Raw genomic sequence first — 20,617 nt, forward strand, 5'->3', positions numbered from 1 at the left:
ATATCACTTCACTACCCAAACACAGCCCCCAAATGCTAGACCCAGTGTTGAACCCTGTCTAGAACAGTTCCGACTGCCTTCTCAAAGGGATCCTCCTCCCCTCCCCCAAAACCATTCCTTGTAGACATTTCAGGAATTCCTCACATCCAGTGTTGCCTCCCAGTCCTTCTTGAAGAACATCCCGACAACCCCCAACATCACCCCAGCTGAATCCCGTGCCATTAAGGAGCTGAAAATAGACCCCTCTATTGTCATCCTCCCGGCAGATAAAGGCTCCACAACTGTCGTACTTGACCGTGTGGAGTATGTGGCAGAAGGACTGCACCAACTCTCCGACACCTCAGCCTACAAAGCTGTTACCCAGGATCCCATTCCCTCCATCCAGACTGAGCTGCAGAAAATCCTAAAAATCCAAGGTCCCTCACAAGGCCTTACAACGGCTTCCATAGACTTACTCACTCCACCTAAGCCACGTACCCCTACCTTCTACCTATTACCCAATATCCACAAAGAGAACCATCCTGGCCGTCCCATGGTAGGAGGCTTCAAAGCCCCAACAGAACATATCTCAGCTCTGGTAGACCAACACCTCCAACCTATCACCCGCAGACTCCCATCCTACATCAAAGACACAAACCATTTCTTAGAGCGCCTCAAATCCATTCCCACTCCTCTCCCACCTGAAACCTTTCTTGTCACCATAGATGCTACATCCCTTTACACAAACATCCCACATACCCATGGTGTCTCTGCCCTTGAGCACTACCTCTCCCAACGCCCACCCGAAGATCTTCCAAAAACCTCGTTCCTTATCACACTTACCAACTTCATCCTCACCCATAATTACTTCACTTTTGAAGGCCGGACCTACAAACAAATGAGGGGAACGGCCATGGGAATCAGGATGGCTCCGTCCTATGCCAACCTCTTCATGGGCTGCATGGAGGAGGCTTTCCTGAAGACCCAAGAGCTGCTTCCCCTGGCCTGGTATAGGTTTATAGAGGACATCTTTGTGGTCTGGACTCATGGTGAAGAAACACTCCTTAATTTCCTCCATAACCTCAACTCCTTTTCGAATCTGAATTTCACCTGGTCCTTCTCCAAAATCCAAGCCACCTTCCTGGATGTTGACCTTCATCTTGTTGAAGCTCACATCCACACCTCTGTCCATATCAAACCCACAAACAAACAACAGTACCTTCACTTTGATAGCTGCCATCCATTCCACATCAAACGCTCCCTTCCCTACAGCCTAGGTATTCGTGGCAAACGTATCTGCTCCAGTGACGAATCCCTCAACAATTACACCAATAACCTGACCAGTGCTTTCCTTTCCCGCAACTATCCTGCAGACCTTGTCCACAAACAGATCTCCCGAGCAATACATATGCGGAGTTGGCAGGTGCCCATTTGATGTATGGATTAGCACGGGGCAATAGCCGTGGCGTGGTATGTTTGTATCAAGACGAAGGTGTCCCGACAGGAAGACGTCTTAGGGAGTGCGGAACATTCCCGCCTATGACTCGCGACTGGGGAAGACCTAGAACGATGAGGACACCTGCAATGGACGAGGCAATTCTTCGTGCAGTTGACGATAACCCTAATGTCAGCGTCAGAGAAGTTGCTGCTGTACAAGGTAACGTTGACCACGTCACTGTATGGAGAGTGCTACGGGAGAACCAGTTGTTTCCGTACCATGTACAGCATGTGCAGGCACTATCAGCAGCTGATTGGCCTCCACGGGTACACTTTTGCGAATGGTTCATCCAACAATGTGTCAATCCTCATTTCAGTGCAAATGTTCTCTTTACGGATGAGGCTTCATTCCAACGTGATCAAATTGTAAATTTTCACAATCAACATGTTTGGGCTGACGAGAATCCGCACGCAATTGTGCAATCACGTCATCAACGCAGATTTTCTGTGAACGTTTGGGCAGGCATTGTTGGTGATGTCTTGATTGGTCCCCATGTTCTTCCACCTAGGCTCAATGGAGCACGTTGTCATGATGTCATACGGGATACTCTACCTGTGCTGCTAGAACATGTGCCTTTACAAGTACGACACAACATGTGGTTCATGCACGATGGAGCTCCTGCACATTTCAGTCGAAGTGTTCGTACGCTTCTCAACAATAGATTCTGTGACCGATGGATTGGTAGAGGCGGACCAATTCCATGGCCTCCATGCTCTCCTGACCTCAACCCTCTTGACTTTCATTTATGGGGGAATTTGAAAGCTCTTGTCTACGCAACCCCAGTACCAAATGTAGAGACTCTTCGTGCTCGTATTGTGGATGGCTGTGATACAATACGCCATTCTCCAGGGTTGCATCAGGGATTCCATGCGACGGAGGGTGGATGCATGTATCCTCGCTAATGGAGGACATTTTGAACATTTCCTGTACCAAAGTGTTTGAAGTCATGCCGGTACGTTCTGTTGCTGTGTGTTTCCATTCAATGATTAATGTGATTTGAAGAGAAGTAATAAAATGAGCTCTAACATGGAAAGTAAACGTTTCCGGACACATGTCCACATAACATATTTTCTTTCTTTGTGTGTGAGGAATGTTTGCTGAAAGTTTGGCCGTACCTTTTTGTAACACCCTGTATAAAGTAAGGGCTGAATCTATGAAGTCATTCTGTAAGTTTACTGAAACTGAATACAGAACTGTACTTGGTCACGCAAGACAAGGTGGCTATCTCTGCTACCAGCATTGGAAAGAATTGTAGAGATATTTCCTGCTTTGAAATCATATTTCATTTCCCTTGATAAGTGTCCTGTTATCCTTAAACAATTCTTTGATAACCCTGTGTCTATTGTTCTTCTACATTTTCTTGTTAGCCAGCTAAAACCTTTCTCCACAGCAATTAAATGTATTGAGAAACAAGAAATTACAATAGTGGAAGTTTATCAAGAAATAAACAAATTATTGGGCGAATTACAATGTAGAAAATCTGAAAGATTTCTCACATCCTTTGTACATGAGACTCTAAGAAAGCTGGAAGAGGAGGGTGAAATTACTGTAGAACAATTTCATATTTATGCTGACATCATCTATGACTCTTGCATTGAGTATATTAAAGGATGGTGTTTACCATTTCTCTCACCTTTTAAAGCATTTGATTGGGTTAATACTAAAACGGAGCAGCTACAGTGGAAGGATATTCAGGACTGTTGTGCTTTTGTTAAAAGTATTGTAACAAATTTTCCTGTTGATGAAGACGAACTGTTCGATGAATTTTCATGTGCACAGAACTTCATAAAAAAAGTGAAGAAGGAGAAAGAAAGTGTTAGTGCAACGTGGTGTAAAATATTTGCTTATTTTAAAAGTAAAAACATTAACATGAAAAACATTATTCATTTGGTGGAGTTATGCCTGGCAATTCCTGGGTGAAATGCTGTTGTGGAACATGTGTTTTCGTTAGTGAACTCTTTGTGGTCAGATGAAAAAAACAGAATGAAAGTTGAAACAGTGAGGGCCTTGCTCATTGTCAAAACACACTTTAGTGGTGTATCTTGTACTGAATTTTATGATACAATTTCAAATGAAAATGCACTTCTTGATAAAGTACATAAAAGTGAAAAGTACGGTGATAGTGTGGCAGAATAATTGTAAAAAGTGATTTGGGATCATTTGAGTGCACATTGTAAAGGTAAACTTGTATTTGTATTAAATTTAGTCAATACAATATTTATGTCCCATTTTTTTTTTTTACTTCATTGTCCCTGGTTTTTCGCTAATTTATTTTAAATGACCCCTTTTTCAAGGAAAATGAAATGGACACCCTAGGTTAGGTGTACTGGCCAGCCTGACTGTGAACCTTTGGCAGTTTTCCACATCCACCGAGGTAAATAATGGATCTGGTTCCTGCATCCCATCTCAGATACATGACTTGCAAACACTTTGAAAAACATTATCCCATGAAACCACATGATATACACTAGATGCAGACAAAAGGGCTGCATGTATTTCACCCTGGCATTGATGGTGGGGCTGGTAGTAACTTTAAAATTCCTTTGAGATTGGCAACCCCATCTTAATAAGGGCCTATATAGAGCATCCTTGGAAAAATGGTTATTATTCAGGGATATGAGAGGAATGATCATTCAAAGCAAAATAGTCCAGTAAACTTGCTCTCCAAAATGCATACCTTAAGAGCTGTGAGCACTTGTTTAGTAGAAGAGATATTTTACACAGTAGTGGAGATCAACAACTGCTCATAGCTGTTACAAGGTATGCACTTCAGAGCCTTTATTTACTAGACTTTTTTTCCCTTTTTTTAAAAAATATGCTGACCATGCACAGAAGTATGGTTGGTTCTCCATTTCACATTAGATGTACCATACCAGTCCTGACCCGACTCTGGCTGTCAGATACTGTAACTTTGATTTCTAATTGCTGACTATAAAAATTAGACGCTGCAAAAACTGTCAAATATGGCACATTAGCTATTAATAATTTTGGCCCTGTATGGCTTTTGTACAGTGTATTCTGATATCCCTGTGGGACTATAAAAATTGTAGCTGGACCAGTAGTATGGTTTCAAAGGAACATTCACATAATTGCTTTATATTTCTATTACTTTTATTATGAGATACATGGAGTGCAATGCTTTGTAGTTGAAATTTTTCAACTGCTCTGAACTTCATATGAAGTTGCACATTTATATTGTAATAACAGTAATAATAATAATAATTTATTAATAATACTGTAGATGTATGTTACTATTTTCCCAGTATTGCACTCGTCCTGAGCAAGATGGGCAACAGCAGAGCCATCTACTGGTGAGAACCTGGCTGGTCCAGAGATGCCACTGGGCACCAAAGATATCATGCACTTAAACTCCAGTCAAAGTCCAACAATAGCAATGAATATTATGAACTCCATACAGAATTAAAAGATACTCCATTGTCCATAGAAAAATGGTCTGTTAGTTTTACAGGAGCCATTCACTGGAATTCAGTGACGTGTAACATGCTATATATCTATGTTAACAGGCTGAGAGATACGAACTCTGAGTGTGTTTTGAATCTCAGGTCAGACATGATGTTTGAGTATGATTGGCACAGTGTTATGAATGGTCATATTGTGAGATCTTTGATGATAATTAGAAGGCAACTCCTGTAGAGAAAAGTCTGTTTTTGTTTGGTAGGTTGAAAAGTGGCAGTGCCAAATATGACTAGCTCCGATTTTTATTTAATGTTTTGTGATAAGTAAGCTCAGTTTGGAAATGTTAGGAAAGTTGGGGCATAATTAAGATTTTTTGTTTTGTTTTCTTTTTGACTCAGCATCACAACAACTAGTCTACAACTTTTGATGAAAAATAATATTATATTTATATAATAATAAGAGAGAAGTTTATCCTTTTTACATTTCTAACATTTCTAAGTAGGCTCTACAACAAATTAAAGTAAAATTGCATCACATTATACTCAACACAAAATTCAACAAAAACTCACTCATTCCTAATACAATCTGCAAGTCTTTGCATGTGAGTATAAACTATGTCACCTGCAGTTCAGTATGCCAAACATAAAGTGGAAAGGTATTAGTAGAAACTAGAAGTTTGATAATAGATTTCAAGAATAAGAGTGTTAAAGATTTTCCTAACAGTAAAAAAATGGAACATCAAACTCAATAAATCAGTCTGGATTTAAAGAACAAATAGAGCAAACTTGATTTTTATTTTGCCATAAACTGAAAGAAACCATCTGTGACCATAACTTTGACTCACCAGAAGCCCCTGTGTATTTATTTAGATTTTCTTTATGTGGAGCCATGGCTTTTGCAAACGTCAAACTTAATACTATGGTTATATTTACACTTATAAAACACACTATATTTTGTAGCTGTTTCTTCTTATGTCTATTTTTTACATTTATCACATTACAACTGATATGCTAATGCCTCATGTTACAATCAATATCTTAAAGTTTGTTGAAAGAATATAAACATTTTCTATTAGAAAAGATTTTAATTTTGTTTTAAAAACATTACTCATGTATGTTCTTAGAGCGTTTGGTAGCTTGTTATACCAAATCAAACCACTGGTATATGGACTTCTATCATTCATTTTTAGCGTTGTTCTGTTACGGAAATAGTTACACTTTGTTCTAGTGTTGTGATCATGTACATCATTGCCCTTGATAGCTTCTGTTGGTTGACTTATAAAAAATACAACTATTTTGAAGATGTATCGAGAATATATTGTCAGATATTTGTACTGCACAAATGCTTCACGACATGAATCTCTATCTCCCATCCCATGTATATGTCTTATTGCTCTTTTCTATAGTAGTAATATTCTTTTTAAATGTACATCTGCTACACAGCCCCATAGTTCAATTCCGTAATTGAGAAAGGGCTAAAATGTTCCATAATATACTAATTTCAGTGCTTGGCTAGGAACTATCTTTGCGAGCTGGCTGAGGAGATATATGGCACTACTAACCTTTCCGCGTACGAGATTAATGTGGTATGTCCACTGCAAATTTTCATCAACAAACACACACAGGAATTTACAGTTACCATTTTCTGTTGCGGAGATATTACGCACACTGTTCATGTTGATGTGGTGAGAACTGCCTGTTTTAAATGTCAGTAATTGAGATTTGGTGACATTCACCTTGAGTCCCTGATCATTGAAGTATTTTGTTACTTCTGTTACACCACTAGTTGCAAGAGATTCTAGCTCATTAGGTTCACTCCCATAGAATAAGATTGATGTGTCATCTGTGTAGCTTACAATGTGGTAGTTAATGGTTTGTGCAATGGCGTTAATATATATAAGGAAGAGAGAGGGTCCAAGGATTGAGCCGTGTGGTACACCTTGTAATACAGATTCACTGGTGGACTGGGAGTTCATGATTTTATTATCTAGTCTGTATGACAGTTTAGTGTTTTGCTTAAGATTCAACAGGTATGTGGTTAGAAGGTTCATGGCTTGATCCCCAATACTATAAGATTTTAGCTTTTTAAGAAGTACCCTATGGTGTACCAGATCAAATGCTCTTGTCAGGTCCAAAAATATACCTGCAGTCTGCATCTTCTGGTCCAACAGACAGTAAACTTCATGGATGAACTGTGTAACTGCTGTGGTTGTACTTAGCTCTTTTCTGATGCCATGCTTGGAATATACAAGCAGTTTATGTTTTGTGAAAATAGCACTTAGCTGAGAAAGGATAATGCTTTTGAGTATCTTACTAAAAGTGGGAATTAATGATATTGGTCTATAGTTAGAGACATCTTCCTTACTTCCCTTTTTATGCACTGGTTTCACTACACTCATTTTTAGAACTGTTGGATACATGTTTTCTCTAACGCTGCAATTAATGAGGTGAGTAAGAGATTTAGAGATTTCTTTTAAGCACACTTTAGTAATAGCACTGGATATTCCATCCCATCCAGATGAAAATTTTTTCTTTAGCATGTATATTGCCCTGCGAACCTCCTGCTCATTCACTTCCAAAAATTCAGATTCGGTACACTGCGTGAGATGGCATCGGGTCTCTATCTGTGAATCTATAATATGGGTTGATTGTTCGCCATAAATGTAGTAGTTATTAAAAATATTACATATAGTATCTGGGTTTTTTATAATGTTACCATCATGTCTAATGCTGAGTGGTTCCATGTTCATCTTGTTGGATCTTTTTGGTATTTGTCGATCAGCTTCCAAGTTGCTTTGCTTACGTTATCAGACTGCTCTATTGTTTTGCTGTTAATCTGCTGCCTTAGGTTGACAATTTCAGTTTTAAAAGTTTGCTTGGTTCTATTGTGTTTTTCTTTGAAAACCTGCATAGTAGTAGCTTTATAAAGCTGGTTTAGATCATGTACTTGCTGCCCGAGCCTAATCAGGTTTGGTGGGAGTTTTAGTCTAGGATTACTTCCATTTTTACAGTGTTTAACTACCTTCTGGATTTCTTTGACTGGACAACTATATTCATAATGATGCAGTAGGGTTGAGTAGAATTCATTCCATTTCTCATCCAACCCTTTTACCTGGTACTCAGAATCCCATTTCTCATTCGCTAGTTTGTCTTTAAGAGCATTAATATTTGAGGTATTCAGCATTCGTTTCTGTAGCACAATTTTTGTTATTTTAGGCACAATTGAATTTATGTATTCTATCATCTGACAGAAGTCGTCAGAATAAAGAAAATCTAAGTTGTTGTAATTTACCTTATCTATAACGCCTTTGTTGATTATAGCATAAACTATTCTAGTGGAACATTTGTCCGTCACTCTGGTGTCAGAGTTCACCATATTTACAAGATTGTATGAGGTCAGTACATCACTGAGTTTCAAGTTTACTATATTGTTTGAGTTTGCATCTATACTAAAGTCACCTAATATAGTAAGGTCATTAGAACCGGCCTGACCAACAACACTACTAAGTTCATCCATAAATAGCATTACATCAGCATTTGGTGGCCTATATACTCCAATCCCTTTATGCTTTGGTAACTTAAGATCATTGCTGTGGAGTACAATACCTGTCATTTCAATTGATCCTTCTTTGGTGTAGTGTCCAAGAAAGGAATTTTTTTTAGCTTCTATATCCTTATTAACATAAACTGCCAACCACCACCTTTATGGTTTTGCCTGCAATAACCATTTGCTAGTATGTAACTTTCTAATCTATAATATATTATTTCACTGCATTTTAGCCCATGTTCCATTATTGCTAGTACATGTGGCAAGTGTTCCTCTATGAATATTTGTAGAATGTTTAGTTTGCTTCTGAGATATTGCACATTTAAGTGCATTAACTTTAAGGGTGTTATCCCTTCTTGTTTATTTACCATCTTGCACAAATCAAAATTGTTTGAGTTACACTTTTTACGACATTTTGCATACTCTGGTTTTCTAGAACTGTCCTGCAATGACTGATCACTTATTTCACAGCCCGGCTTTTCTTTGCGTGAATGGGACTCAGTCATATCTGAAATACATCCCTGAAAACTATTATTATGGTCCTTTATTCTAAAAAAGTCTTGTGGTTGTAACCCAGAGCAATTGGAGCTTTCTCCACACTGTCCTTCTTGCACAGTTTGCTTATGTGGGAAACTAGCTTGACCTTCCCTTTCCTGTTTAAGTGGAATCCGTGTTTAGTGTGTTCATCACGACTCATCTTACTTAAGTCTGTCAAATGTACACGACTAAATTTATCACACAGTTTCTTTAGTTTGGAATTGTAGTGTCGAATCTCTTTGTTTACACACTACCATAGTCGTAAATCATGTCGCACTGACACGTTTGTGATGACAATGTTTGTTTGAAATAGTTTTGATAATATGTTACGGAAACATCGCAGGGCTGTTGTATACGTCGTTGCCACTGCCAATAATCACAACGTGAGTGTCTTTGTTCAGTTGACTTGTTTCAATTGTAATATTCTCCACCACTGCATTTAACATTGCATCAGGTTTGATTTTTGTGCAAACTGAATGCAAACATAGTATTTATGAATGAACTTTCTTATTAGGGATATAGTTGGGCCTGATATTATGCGTTGATGAATTTGTAAGTGTAATGTTAGATGTAAGTGCAGTGTCTTTCTGAAAAAATTTTCTTTGTTGCTTACTAACGCAAACTTTTTCTTTTTGCTTAAAACTTACACAATGTGTTTTCTATGTTACAGGAATAGTTTACAATGTGACACGTTACATGGATTTCCACCCTGGTGGCTCTGAACAGCTGATGAGGGGTGTAGGTAAAGATGCAACAGATTTATTTAATCAGGTAACTTTATTAGTTGATTTGCTTCATATACAGATTAAGGATATATAAAACAGTGGTATGTTTTGTTGGCTACTCATTATTTAGAGCAAAATTTTCAAAAACAAACACACAGCTATTGAAAAGATTACATGAATTTTCACTTTCACAGAGGAGAGACAAGGCCTCTTAAAGTTAGTTAAAAGCTGCAGGAGAATTTTGATGATGATCATCACGGAATGTCTAGTACACTATACTGGATACTGTTGTGACCTGACCCTGAACAGTGATGTTTCTTTGAGTTTAGATAAGACCTTAACTCATCAGCACCATAATTATTATATACCTCATACTCATCTCATACACATACTTCTCTGCCTGGCATAATCCTCAATGTATCCTGTAGAGTGATCAGTTTAGCAAACCAGTCATTATGGTCATGAAATCTAGTTATGGTCTTTGTTTTATTCTCATCAGTTCATCAGTAACATTTCCTACTTGTAAGACAGATAGCTACGATTTTATGCACTTCATTCAGTCTCTCAATTCTCACTCAGATGATCACAAATTAAGTGGTTCAAAATTCATTCCAGTAAGACACAGACTGCCTTGGGTGATAATATAGATTTTTTGATCAGTAATTCACTGGACCACATGTATGTTTGATACTGAGCCATTTTTCTGGAAGCTGTCTCAAACTACCCCCAGTTTCCATGCCTGCAGAGTAAATCATTGTCTCATTAAATCACAAAAGTTCCCTCCTCATTACCTAAATGAGACATTCATCCTTCACTTTGCTCCTACAGCCTTCCTCCTCCCAGTCTGGATGAATGTCTTACTTAGGTAATGAGAAGGGAATGTTTGCAATTTAATGAGACTATAATTTACTCTGCATGCATGGAAAATGGAGATACTTTTAGAAGCTGACCATATTATTTGAAGAAAAAAGATAAAGAAAGGAGGAAGAGAACTTCATGATGGTGACATTCTCTCTGCCTGATCTTCACATGCAGTAGTGTGAAGCACTTTTGTGATTAATATATTGAGAGTCTTGTTCATTAACGCTTTTTATTATGCAGGTACATGCTTGGGTGAATTATGATTCTATTCTCAAAAAGTGTGTTGTGGGGCGCCTGAAGCGAGGAGAGAGCAGAAACGAAGACCTTCGTATGCATCTGTTTGGAAGTAATAAAAAGAAACCACCAGTTCCTGGTTTTCAAAATGGTGAGCACCCTGTTACAAAATATTACTTAGGTTATGTACCCTGTTAATGAATTGTTTCTAGGTTCCAGTGTTAGTCTTCTAGTTGAAACAATAATTATCTGAGTAGTTCTACAAAATTCAGATTCAAACAAAGAAAAAATGCAGCCCTGATGTTAGTCAGTATTCAGTACAATAATTGAAAACAAATTTATTGAAGAAATACTACGTGTTGTATGGTTTTGTTTATGCCAAAATGTGTCCGAGGCATTCACCCATTTTCAGTTAATGTAATACATTGATATTTTGGTTAACACAGTGTATTTGTCTAATTCATTTTAAACAATGCAGCTGCCTCTTATTTTGTAACCAATAGCTCCAGGGTGCCATTCAGTGTGCTTCTACATGGACACTCTTGCACCATTTTCAGTTCTCCCCCCTTAAATCAAAGGTGGAGCATTTCTGTTAACCATACTACGGTCCATCCTAATCTAGAGCTCTATCTTGACACCCAAAACCTGACTATGGCCCCCCCTGTTCAGTTTCTTGGGTCTTCTTTTTGACAACAAGCTTACTTGGTTGTCTCAGAGTGCCTTCTGAAAACTCAATGTCCTTCGCTTTCAAGCACACTCCTCTTGAGGCACAGATCATTACATTCTTCTCCACGTTTATCAGGCATTAGTTCTGTCTTGGGAGGACTATGGTTGTCAAGTTCATGGATCAGCTGTTCCTTCCATAGTACTCCTCGTGGACCTGGTTCCTCATTGTGGTATCCATTTAGCCACCAGTGCCTTTAGCATTAGTCCTGTCGATAGTCTTGTGATTGCCACTGGGATCCCTCCCCTTTTGGTTTGGGAGTCCCAGCTCCTAGTTTTCTATGCCATCACTACTATCTGCTCTTCTCCTGTACCACCACTATTATCTGCTCTTCTCCTGCTCACCCATCTTACTCTATTCTTTTTGCGGATTCTGGACGTTGCCCTCCTGCTGCCCGCCCTCAACTAGGTTTACTGGTTGAGCTCCCTCTCACATCTCTCTGGCACAATTTCCATCTTCCCACCTCGTCCTCTTTGTTGTGTTCTCTCCTGGCCACTTCTTCTTGGTTAGTTCCTCAGCTGCAGTTTTGGGTTTTTTTTTTTTTGACACTGATGACTCTAAATCTGTCAGTCACATGGGGTACGCTGTCACATCTTCTGTTGGCATGGAACACCATCTTTTGATGTCTATGTATGAGGTCTTCACCACAGAACTGATGCCTATTATCAGGCCCTCTATTACATGAAATTGTCCTCTGTCACCCAAGTTTAATTATGTATGGACTCCGTGAGTGCCCTTCAGATAATCACTCAGGGGTTTTTCCTTCCAACCCTTTCTCTCTGCCATCCATGACCTTCTCACCAATCTTGGGACTCCTGCTTGTTCAATTGATTTCCCTTGGGTTCCTGGAGATGTGGCATCCCGATAATGAAATGCTGATCGGCCAACTATGTCTCCATGACATCTCTGGGGGTGGATCAGCAGCTTTACATCAAATCCTTTTTGTTCAGGTGTGGGTCGACTCTCGGGAGGCTAACTTCATGCAATCAAGGAGACTCCAATCACGTGGTGTTCTTTCCTCAGCCTCTCCCAGTGGGAATCTATCATCCTCTGCTGTCTTTGTATTGGTTATACTAGATTGACCGAGGCATTTTTACTTCACTGTGAGCTGTTCCCCATTTGCAGTTTCAGGGCCCTGCTCGTGGTGATCCATATTTCAATGTGCTGTCCTTTGGCCCTTCACATTACTAGTGCCCTCCCAGCTTTCTTGTCCTGGGTGTTAGCGGACAACTCTTGCATGGTTGTATCTGTACTTGGTTTTCTTTGTAAAAGTGGTTTCTCTTCCCAGGTTTAAGTACCTGAATTTCTCTCTGTAATTAGAATCTGCTGGTTAATGTTGGTTTTGGTTATGGAGACCTCAGCCTTGCGTCCGCACCAGGCAGGTTCTCCACCCCCCCCCCCCCCCCTCCTCCCCTTTTCCCTATGTTTTGTCTGGTCTTTCGTGCCGTTTGCTTCCCCTTTTTGTGTATCTTCTTCTCTTGGTGTTGTCCCAATTGTGTTGTGATCATGGTACCATGCGGAGATCAGGAAGGGTGGCAGTGGTGCTGGTGCCCTAATATGTGTATAGCATCTCTGGGGTGACCCTGTTCCCCTGCCTCTTTTCTGTTCTTTACTTTTGCTGCTGCCCCAGTGTTTCTTTCACATCTTTGTTTGCCCATTTTCCCTTCACCTTGACTGGACTGTGCTGTTTGTGTAGCTCCTCCGTTGGCTTCTGCCACTTTATAGAACTGATGACACTGCTGTTTGGTTCCCTTCCCCAGTCAACCAACAAACAGATATAATTACTCACCAAAGTCCACATGTGGCAGACATATACTTAATATAGTCACTGAATAAATTTCAGAAATTGTCCTTCAGATCCAACAGTCTTACCAATAAAAACATTATTTGCACAGTAATTATCATTTAGAAGCAACACAGTTCATAATCTGACCTTAGTGTCATAGGTTGCACAAGTCATCGTTGAATTTTAACACTGTCAATAAAAATAGTTAAGCTATTGATTAAAAAAATTCCTGGACATGAAATTTAGGTGAAATATGAAGCTTTTCCAACTAATACTTCGTCTCAATCAACTGTGGTATATTTCGCCGTATTGGCGAACAATGATGTTGCTCCATTCAAGCTCACTGTAGACTGAACAAGAACTGAACGAAAATGGATTTTAACGTGTTCCTTATGTAACTTTACAACCTAATTTGCCTATTGGTGTTCATCAGATTTTCACTAATTATAATTAAAGTTTTACATTTCTGTATAACTGAATAGTGCATGGAGATTTGTTTGTACATGAACTTTCAGATACTGTAATAATTTATGTTGAATTGTGGCTAAATTGTGCAAATAATGTGATTCTATTTCAGTAAAATAAATGCCATGTGACTAGGGCCTCCCGTTGGGTTGACCATTCACAGGGTGCAAGTCTTTAGATTTGATGCCACTTCGGCGACTTGCACATCGATGGTGATGGTGATGGTGATGGTGATGGTGATGGTGATTAAGACAACACAACACCCAGTCACTGAGCAGGGAAAATCTCCAACCCAGCCAGGAATCGAACCCGGACCCTTAGGATTGACATTCTGTTGTGCTGACCACTCAGCTACCGGGGGCAGATTCTATTTCAGTAACACTGTTTTATCTTAAGATATTAATTACTTCCAAATTAATTCAGTGCATATTTTTGTTGCTGATTATGTGAATACGTTACTTATTTCTATAACTTTTTTTTTAATCTATTTTTTCAGGAAGTCAGTAATTGGGTATATTTTTACGTATGAGCAATGATAACAAAATCTGAAACTATTGATACTTTGTATTTAGTACTGTTTTCAGCCAAAGTAATCACATTGACTGAGAAAAACCAAAGTAAGATAATGATAATAATAAAGTTAAGTTGAATTAACCCTGAGTCAATGTTCGAAATTTTAATGTGTTAGGCACATGACATACAGATGACAATGTTAAAGATACCACAGAAAGTAGCAGTAGAATAATAATTATAATTATTTGGGGGAGGGAAAGAAACATAACAGGTGGATGTAAACCAACTGCTTTGTCACATATGCACTTGTGTGTAGAAAAGTATTCACCCAGTACTCTCCTTGCCAATGGATGTAGACTTGATACAAATGGAATTTTAAGAATGTGTTTATGAACAAGTTCTTGTGTGATTTCCTTTTTTTGCCATTTCTGATATAATTTTGCAGTGTAATTGTGACTCTTTCACATTAAACTCATATCTCATTCAATTTTTGACATGCACCCATGAGGTAATTTAATTGTCAACTATTGATAATTAAAGCAACATCGATTGTGACAACTGGCAACAGATTGCCTGACTCTAACCTAAATTGATATGATCTAAATTCAGTTTTTTGTACATAAAACATGTTTATAACAGCACATCATTGCTGATTAATTGCTGATTCCATACATACTCCCTTGCAGTTGTAGGATAAAGCACTTATTGCAGGTACTTCATATTTCATGCTTTGGATCAACTGCATGAGGGTTTGTGTTGTAAAGTAAAAGAGTTTGCAATCACTTATTTTCACATTTTGCCAGAGGGTTGAGGATTTTTTTTAATGTAATGATGAATTATCTCTAAAATGTTGCATTTTATGCCTTCTGACTGTTGCTCCAGTATAGTGGCAGTATTCCAGATATTCAGTGCCCTTCATCTTGAGTTCCCTTTACACTGTGTGGGGCAGCTGGTGGAAATTTTAGGTTGCTGTTATTTAATGTTTGGTTTGTAATGTAATGTAGAAAAGAATGCATTTCCCTGCCGTTTAACCATATGTGGGGCGACGGGTGGAATTAATTGTTATATAAATGTTCCTATTAATTATGCTGTCTTTTGCCGTTCTCAACACTGGCTCTCTAACTACAATATTGGCAACCAGAAAGTGATTAGCAAAACGTGAAGCCTGTAATTAGAATTCCTAGTGCCCACTTCATCTGAGAAATACACTTATAGCTACAGCTTATAGCTCTGAGGAGATTGTCTGGGATTCATAATCAAAAATGATCATGAAAAAACGTTCGCTATATTCTGAAAGTCACAGATGAAAAAAAAGAATCCACACAATCCAACTACCAGAGCAGTTCAGAGTCTAATGCGCTGATGCAACTATAACTGTCCAAATTAAATGTTTAAGTGAATGCTCACCATAATTTGATGATAATGTTCATCAAACGCCACGCTAAATAATGGTAGAATGTTTGTCCCGCGACGGCACGTGAAAATACGACATATGCAAACTGAAGATAGATCATTAAAGTCATCCCAGAATTAACACTTCACTTGAAAATGATTTCATGGTTACGCGTAACCCGAGTAACTTAATACGGCATCCGAGGCTGTTTATAGCAATGATACCGACGCGATGCGACTCCCGACACAGATGGCATGCTATTCAGCATCTGGAGAGAACTGGGGCCTTCCTTTGTCGCACAACGTTCTTATATATAAAGCCGCGGTGCGGATGGCTAAGGGAACGCCTGATCAAATCGGCTCTCCCGACTAGCCGTTGGGTTAGTAATGCACCACTTTAAGTTATTGAATAAATCATTGCTTCCTTTTCTGATGGCCGATTAAGCTCTCAATTTAAATGTCCATTCAGCACACAGGTAAGTAATCATAATAAAAGTCTGACGTGGCTAAGTCAAATATTTTGGGCGAGAGAATTAATTTAATTACACTACACGCAGTAGACGAGCTCTGAACTTGCCCTTTGGAGATATGCTATCGCTATAGTTTTATAGTTATTCAAATGAAACTTCTCACATCTTTCTGATTATAGCGGATCTCCCTTCCACTTAAATTTAAACACCCTAGCCTTATTTATTAGCCTACTTAATCTATCTTGCTTCCTTAATTTTTAAGACAAAAACCATAAAATCATGAATTTCAACTAAAATCTTAATTTGTGAGATCCAAAGTACTGTTTCTATTAAATTATTATGAAAAAGGACTCTAATAAATGTAAATTTTTAAGTCTCTAGCTCTTTTCTGTTGCGCCAATGATTTTTACAGAAAAACGTCCAAATTTCGAAACTGGTAAAGTTATTGAACTGATATTCAACACATATTGATTTAGTATTACTCCTGACATGCTAGAAACGTTTCAGGTAATTTACTTGATTTTTAAAGTATTGCGCAACATTTGTGACATCAGAGCTAGTTACAGCGGACTAGGCTGGCACACAATGGAAAGACTGATGAGAATTTTATACGGCGTGAGTAGGCTGCTTCCCTACAACTGGAACAACTGGAAATGAACGCAAATGAGTAGATATTTGCAGACAATTTGCTAGTGTTCACTACCATTCAGTTGTATCTGTGAACAAGCATTCACACTAGAGAGAACCAAAGAGAACACAAGATAATGAACATAGCCTATGAAAGTAGCAATGTTATTCTTTGGCACTAATAATTGGCACATGGGATACACCACCATATACACTGAACAACAAAGAAACTGATACACCTGCCTAATATCTTGTAGAGCCACTGCAAGCATGCAGAAGCGCCGCAACATGATGTGGCATGAACTTGACTAATGTCTGAAGTAGTGCTGGAGGGAACTGACACCGTGAATCCTGCAGGGCTGGCCATAAATCCGTAAGAGTATGAGGGGGTGGAGGTGTGTTCTGAAAAGCACGTTACAAGGCATCCCAGACATGCTCAATAATGTTCATGTCTGGGGAGTTCAGTGGCCAGTGGAAGAGTTTAAATTCAGAGGAGAGTTCCTGGAGCTACTCTTTACCAATTCTGGACATGCAGGATGTCACATTGTCCTGCTGGAATTGCCCCAGTCTGTCAGAATTTGCAATGGACATGAATTGATGCAGGTGATCAGACAGGATGCTTACGTATGTGTCACCTGTCAAGAGTCATATCTAGACGTATCACGGGTCCCATATCACTCCAACTCCACATGCCCCACACCATTAAAAAGCCTCCATCAGCTTGAACAGTCCCCTGCTGACATGCAGGGTCCTTGGATTCATGGGGTTGTCTCCATACCCATACACGTCCATCCGCTCGATACAATTTGAAACGAGACTCGTCCAACCAGGCAACATGTTTCCAGTCATTAACAGTCCATTGTCAGTATTTACTGGTCCAGGCAAGGCGTAAAGCTTTATGTCATGCAGTCAGCAAGGGTGCATGAGTGGGTGTTCGGCTCTGAAGGCCCATATCGATGACGACATTTGTTGATGGCCCAGCGTTGAAATCTGCAGCAATTTGCAGAAGGGTTGCACTTCTATCACACTGAACAATTCTCTTCAGTCATCATTGGTCCTGTTTCTGCAGGATCTTTATCTGGCCGCAGCAATGTAGGAGATTTGATGTTTTACAAGATTACTGATATTCACAGTACACTCATGAAAAGATCTATGGGAAGATCCACACTTCATCGCTACCTCAGAGATGCTGTGTCCCGACTATAACACCACATTCAAATTCACTTAAATCTTGATAACCTGCCATTGTAGCAGCAGTAACCAATCTAACAACTGCGCCAGACACTTGTTGTCTATAGGGTTGCCAATTGCAGCACTGTATTCTCCCTCTTTACGTATCTCTGCATATGAATACGCATGACTATACCAGTTTCTTTGGCACTTTGGTGCACAATGCAAAACTTTCATATTTATAGAGAATTATTTTCTGCTATGACAGCCCAGTGATATCAAAAGCCTGTTGGAAGGCATGGACCTTGACGACAGCTGCTAGGAGGCGCTACTATAATCTGTGAGCGCTGATGCCACAACTGCATCCTTGGCTATGGAGCCACACCCATCCTACTGGCCTACCATTGCTTGTGGCTACCCTTTGGGGCTAGCAGCGCAACTCTGTCAGTTAGTAATGATTTTACAACACTCTAGTATTGGTCTCGCTACACAACGTTCTTTTTCATTCTAGATTTGCTGTGTCTTAGGCTTTCGATCTTCATTTACTTGCTGCACTTCTTACTCTGCTGTGCCATTTCTATTGTTTCTATCCATCTGTGTACACTCAGGTGAACTTGCTGTTGTTGACCTTGGTCAGTCATCCATCTTCGGCTGATTCTTCAGTCATTGTAATTGTCAATGAAGTAAAAGGTTAGCAGCATCCCACAGATACCAAGCTCATGCAACTGGTGCAACAGCAACAGTTGCACTTGCGGCAGCAGCTCCAGCAGCAGTTTCAATGACGACAACGACGACAGCATCAGCAGCAGCAAACTGATTCACCCCATTAGGAAATTCAGCTTTTGAAGGGTCAGCTACAGGTTCAGGGTAACCAACCCATCCAGTTCGTGGTCAATACCTGGGCAGAGAGCTACCCATGTTTCCACTGTTTAACAATGCCAAAGAAGATTGGGATGCATACTTTCAGTTGCAGAACCAGTACTTTTGGGTTTCTGTTGATGCTCTACAATGGTCGCTTTCCCTTTCTTGGGCTTCCCCAGAACCATTTTTCTTATTAAAGATGTTGGAACCACTCTAGAATCCTGTTGCACTTATGATCGAGATGATCTGTTCATCGTTTTTGAAGTCCATATGGTAACTATGCACCTTGAGTTGCACCAATACCTCAAGCAACCCGATGAGTCACATCACTCATTGGTAACAGATCTGCAAGGGTTAAGTTTCTGTTGTGATTTCACATGTGCAAACTGGTTTGCAAGACCACATACGCAGATTCTTTGACTTGATAAGTAGTGATCTAGTTGGCTTCTGGTATGGAAGTGCATGCTGTGACCCTCACACTGGACAGCTCTTCCTTGGATGAAATTTTGAAAATTTCACTCTCTTTTGAGATTACACAAGTAGCAAATGAATCCCCAATTGCTTGGCCACAAGTATCAGCGATCCAGTTCCTGCCTCGGGCAGAATTCTCGTAAGCCTTCTCCCTGTTGACGTCATTGTGATTCGTTGGTTTCTGATATGTCAATGACTTCTGAACAGCCAGTCACACCCCATCAGGGTAAGTATGTGGGTCTTCCGACTTACCCTGATTGCTTCGCAGCAAACACATCTATGGACTGTCCTGTTTGTTGGCTGCACTGCACCCATTGTGGAAAAGATGGGCATTTCCAAACTGTGTGTCGTAAAGCATTGATACAGTCGGGTTCGGCTCGCCACATATGCCAAGGGATGGTGCATAAGCTCCAGGCAGTTGTTTGCCAGGGCGATCCTTCTGTTACTAAGTTGTTTTTCAACCTTAGAGCTGCGAACAAGGATGTCCGTTTCCACTTGGACAAAAGAGCTACTGTTTCCTTGATCGACTTTCAAACATAAACTCATCAGGGTTCTCCTGACTTGACCCTGTCCTCCTGTACATTGGTTGCTTATGATGACAGTTTGAATCCTTCATAGTCAATTCACAATCACTGGTGCCTAGAAAAAATGTCGCACACCTGATCACACTGTCTGTTGTTTACAGTCACTCTGCTGGCATCCTTTTCAGTCTGGATGCCTTCTCTCTGTTTGGATTCTCCATCACCGATGAGGTTCAGGCCATCTCTCAGAGTTTCCTTCCAGGAACTTGATAATCTCTGCACTGCCTTCGTGCCTGCATTCAAACCTGGCCTGGAGTGTGCAACTAATTTCTAGTCTCTTGTATCCCTGCTTCTACACACAATGCACTGTTTCTGTCAGGTACAGCACATTCCTGTCTCCCTACAGACAGCCATTAAGCAGGAGATCGATCGCCTTTATGAAGTTGGTGTGGTTGAACCTCCAATCGCCTCCACAAAGTTGGGGTGATTGAACCACCACAGCTGCATTCTTGATGTTTCTTAGCATACGGCACCACTCCTGTCTGCAATTATAGCCTGGCAGAGCTACTCCATGAGCAGCAGCTGCGTACTCTCTTCCATCTCCAGGCCTAACAGCCTAAGGAACCATGGACCCAAAACGCTGGGTGCTATTGGCCTGCTGAGCTGTGTGGGTATATTCATATGGGGCAAAACCCTTATGGATGCTGGCGATAGTGGATGTCACTCACGGGCAGTGCCTTGTGGTGATTAATCTGTGAGGGGATTTGGAACAACAGAATACCAACCAACTCTGTTCGTGCCTTCTGACTGCTGCTGACAG

The 20,617-nt window shown here is 40.0% G+C and overlaps 1 protein-coding gene across 1 annotated transcript in view; it reads left to right on the top strand.

Moving 5' to 3' along the window:
- The window catches only part of LOC124596135 (cytochrome b5 reductase 4), a 343,575-nt gene that overhangs the window by 212,580 nt on the left and 110,378 nt on the right, over positions 1-20,617 (top strand). Inside the window, exons 4-5 of the mRNA XM_047135155.1 lie at positions 9,648-9,748; positions 10,804-10,948. Of these exons, the coding sequence (XP_046991111.1) occupies positions 9,648-9,748; positions 10,804-10,948 (246 nt within the window). The remainder of the gene's footprint in view (positions 1-9,647; positions 9,749-10,803; positions 10,949-20,617) is intronic.

This window comes from Schistocerca americana, chromosome 2 (assembly GCF_021461395.2).
Source record: "Schistocerca americana isolate TAMUIC-IGC-003095 chromosome 2, iqSchAmer2.1, whole genome shotgun sequence".
Lineage (NCBI taxonomy): Eukaryota > Metazoa > Arthropoda > Insecta > Orthoptera > Acrididae > Schistocerca > Schistocerca americana.